At 31.2% G+C, this 3,562-nt stretch overlaps 1 protein-coding gene across 1 annotated transcript; it reads left to right on the forward strand.

Annotated features, from left to right (window-relative positions):
• Window positions 1–307: 307 nt before the first annotated feature.
• On the forward strand, window positions 308–3,052 carry LOC136795692 (GATOR complex protein Iml1-like; the record flags this gene model as incomplete). The annotated part of the gene is given in 3 exon segments (XM_067047149.1): window positions 308–498; window positions 2,572–2,746; window positions 2,849–3,052. Coding segments are annotated over 3 exon segments (570 nt in total), but the record flags the coding sequence as incomplete, so codon positions are not given.
• Window positions 3,053–3,562: the final 510 nt, after the last annotated feature.

A 3,562-nucleotide genomic window follows, 5' to 3' on the forward strand; every position in this document is an offset into this window, starting at 1 on the left:
TTCAAATTTATTGATCTTTATTTACATTTCTTTGAACTGCATTTTGTGTAGATTTTTGTATATTATTTTTGTAGTGGGCACCATGCCCATGATACACGGATCCCTGTAGAAGACATGTGAAGTGTTAAATCATGATAATAAAAATTTTATGATATTTTCATTTTACTAGTTTTGTTTTTAAGGGTTTCTAAATTATTATTGAAGAATATAATGCTCAAATTCTGACCTTGATTTTATCTTTTTTGAGTTTTGTGAAGTCATAATCAAATTTTCAAGTTATTCCAATTTTATTAATTTCTCTTTTAAGGGTTTCCAAATTATAATTGAAGAGTATAGCGGTCAAACTCCTAGCTTAAGCACAACTGGAAGTCTTGTGATTGCTCCTAGGGGTCAGCAAGAACAAGGAAATATCACAGAGTACAAGTTGAGTATTGGAAGAGTGTTTCATCGACTGGCTTTATCTGGTTCTGAAATTAGAGTTACTCGATACCGTCCTAGGTAATTTTTATAAGTTGTTAATCATGTACCATAATATATCTTGATACCTAAACCTGAATCAAGCCATGAATAAGGCTATATTTTATTCATTGTATGTCATTGTGAATTTTTGTTCTTATCATAAATAAATATTTCAATTTATATAAAATAAAAAATGAAATACATTCATATAGTTCATACAAAATGGAATGTATGATTTATATATATATATATAAAAGTCAAAGATAGTATGTATACTCTAACCAGATTCCAGAACTAGGTAGGGTCTCCTGTATTTCAATGTTCTAGCTAGCAAAGATTGAATTAGGAGGAAAAGATGGCTCCTGGGTTCTCTAGCATATTGGAAGTTGCCAGAACTTATATTGTTAAATTTATTTATAATCCTCTTACAACCGTGAAGGATTATTGACATGAGTGGGTTAAGCTGCGATTACACATGAGGCCATTAGGCAGTCTAGCCGGCTGGTAATTATAATAGATTAATAATTAATCTATCTAATCAAATTTGGAAGATCACAGTTCAAGGATGCAAGTTATAAAAATCATGTCGAGCACTGACTATATTTTTCCAGATTTTGGATTGGAAAGACTTGATGTTTGAATATGTTGACAAAAAAGTCAGAAGTGTAAAAGACTGCCACCATGTACTGAAAAAATGTTTGGTAATTACCTGGCTTCTAAATTAATTAATCTGGTGATCTAATATTTACCCTCAGTTATGTGCTGGAAAAAGTGTGAATATGATATAAAGCTCCACTTCTAATATGATGATAAGGCAGCGTGTGACTGTATTAATAGGGTAGCACTGCTGGAACTGAAGATTCCACAAAACTGCCAATGGTCTTTGATAAGGTTCTGGACTGGTCTGCCAAATGTTTAATGTTGTTTTGGAAAAGATCTTAAGAGATTTTCGCATCTAAACTAGGAGGTTGGCTTGAAAAGTTCTCGAAATGTACTAGAAAGAAGTCTTACCTCGGCGGAACTGCTTTTATTTTTCAACATAGTCTACCCATAGACTAATGGATGCAGCGATGTTCCAATGCCTTGATCTCATCTTGAAAATGAGATTCCTTCAGGCCTGCAAAATACCTCTCCTATTTGGCTGTCAGTTGCCTTTGCTTTCTTTGGTGGTGGTGACTCAGCATGTTTTCACTGCTTTGACTGCTGTTTTGTCTCTGAGGTATAATAGTGGACCCAAGTTTCATCTGTAGTCACAAACCGGTGCAAAAAACTTGTTGGTTGCGCAGAAAATGGGCCAGATTTTGTTTGGACATTTCCGATCTGGTGCATTTATAGTCCAATGTCAAGAGCCATGATACCCATCTTGCGAATAATTTTTTCATTCCCAATTCTTCGGTTAAAATGTGATATACCCATTCAGATGACATCCCTACAGCTTCAGCAATCTCACACACTTTCAGTCGATGTACTAATTTATTTGTGTATATGAAAACTGCAAAAATGCAAACTGTGCATAACAAATAACAAATAAATATCTGTCATACTGTGGGTTAAGAGTAGGAGAGGATCTCGATCTTTAAAAATACTTATATACAAAACATTTGCATGACCTGTCTTAATATATGGCTCATGATGTTGGACGTCAAGAAAAAACTGATGAGTTTACCTTTCAATGCTTTAAAGGGAAAGTATTCTGAAAAATATATGGATCCACTCTGGATAGTCAAAGATTGAAACAAAGAATGAACAGAGAGCTAAAGGTCCTCTTTAAGAGGCTGACATAGTGAGTAACATCAAGGTTATGTTCGGTTGGGCATATCCTAGTACGGACCGTAATCATGGTTTATAGAATATTAATGAGGCAGCAGTATAAACACCCTATAGGAAATGAAGGCCATTGTTAAACTGATGAATAAGGATGCACATTTATGGATTTGTCTAGATGCTTTAAAATTTAGTGAATTAGATACTTAGAGTTTTTTTCTTAATCTTAAAAGGATTTAACTTATAACTTATATTAAATTATAACACTATTATAATTTAGTCTTACAATTTTTTATTTATAAGTAAATTATAATACCCAAAATATAATATAAGTATTTTTAATTTCAGACATCCTTATCCCCCTTTTGATTTTCATTATCGCTATCGATTTCAAGCTCCTGATCACACAACTTATGATGTATCATGGATTTCATTTACAACTGAAAAGCTGGAAAATTTCAATTGGAATTATATAGATAACTACATTTGTACTCGAGGAGATACCGATTTTGCACTTGTAGAGGTTTGTATCCATTTTTTTTTTTTTTTTTATGAAAAAAATAATGCTAAATTATTTTTAATAATTATCTATTTATTTTACTATATTAAAATATTTCTTATTTAGACCCTTAAGTATTGGAGGTTCCGTGTATATTTGATCCCCTTGTGTCAAGCTGTAACGAAAAAAATTCTTGAAGGAGCTGAACATTGTGATATCTATACACCGTTCACAAATGAAGAAAGGTCTAGTCTAACTGATAATTTTCTGAGGTTTATGGAGCAATTCATAAATAAAATCAAGCGAGCTCAGTATCCAAAAAAGCCAAGGGTATATCATTTTTCTTGTTTTATTTTAATAAGTTAAATAAAGAATTGTGCATGTTTGCTAGAATTTAGTGAAAAAGTTAACTTTTTAACATTAAGTTAACTAGTAAATCTAAACATTTTTGTCAATATTCTATTATGATATCAAATGTATTTGGCTTAATTTTATTATTTTTATGATTAGTTCTTGCTTGGTTTATTTTATTTTTTCCTCATTATTTATTTAGTGCCAGTATAACAAACCTATATTACATTTATGTTTTCCCTATAATTTATTAGTAGCCATGATCTGAATATATTTCAATGACAGTATAATATTCAAAAATATATGTATACTATTGAAGTTTGTTTAAAGAATTTTAGAACATCAATCTGAGGTATTTTAATTTTATATAAAGCTTATTATTGCTATACCGTTGGGAATTTTTCACACCTATATCTGTCTAGATTACCAGGTGCTATTTATTTTAGTGGGTTAGTTTAGAGTTACATAAATGAGTCAAAGGAGATCGTT

Source organism: Halyomorpha halys, unplaced genomic scaffold (assembly GCF_000696795.3).
Source record: "Halyomorpha halys isolate HHAL.00 unplaced genomic scaffold, Hhal_1.1 Scaffold9311.1, whole genome shotgun sequence".
NCBI classification, from domain to species: Eukaryota; Metazoa; Arthropoda; class Insecta; order Hemiptera; family Pentatomidae; genus Halyomorpha; species Halyomorpha halys.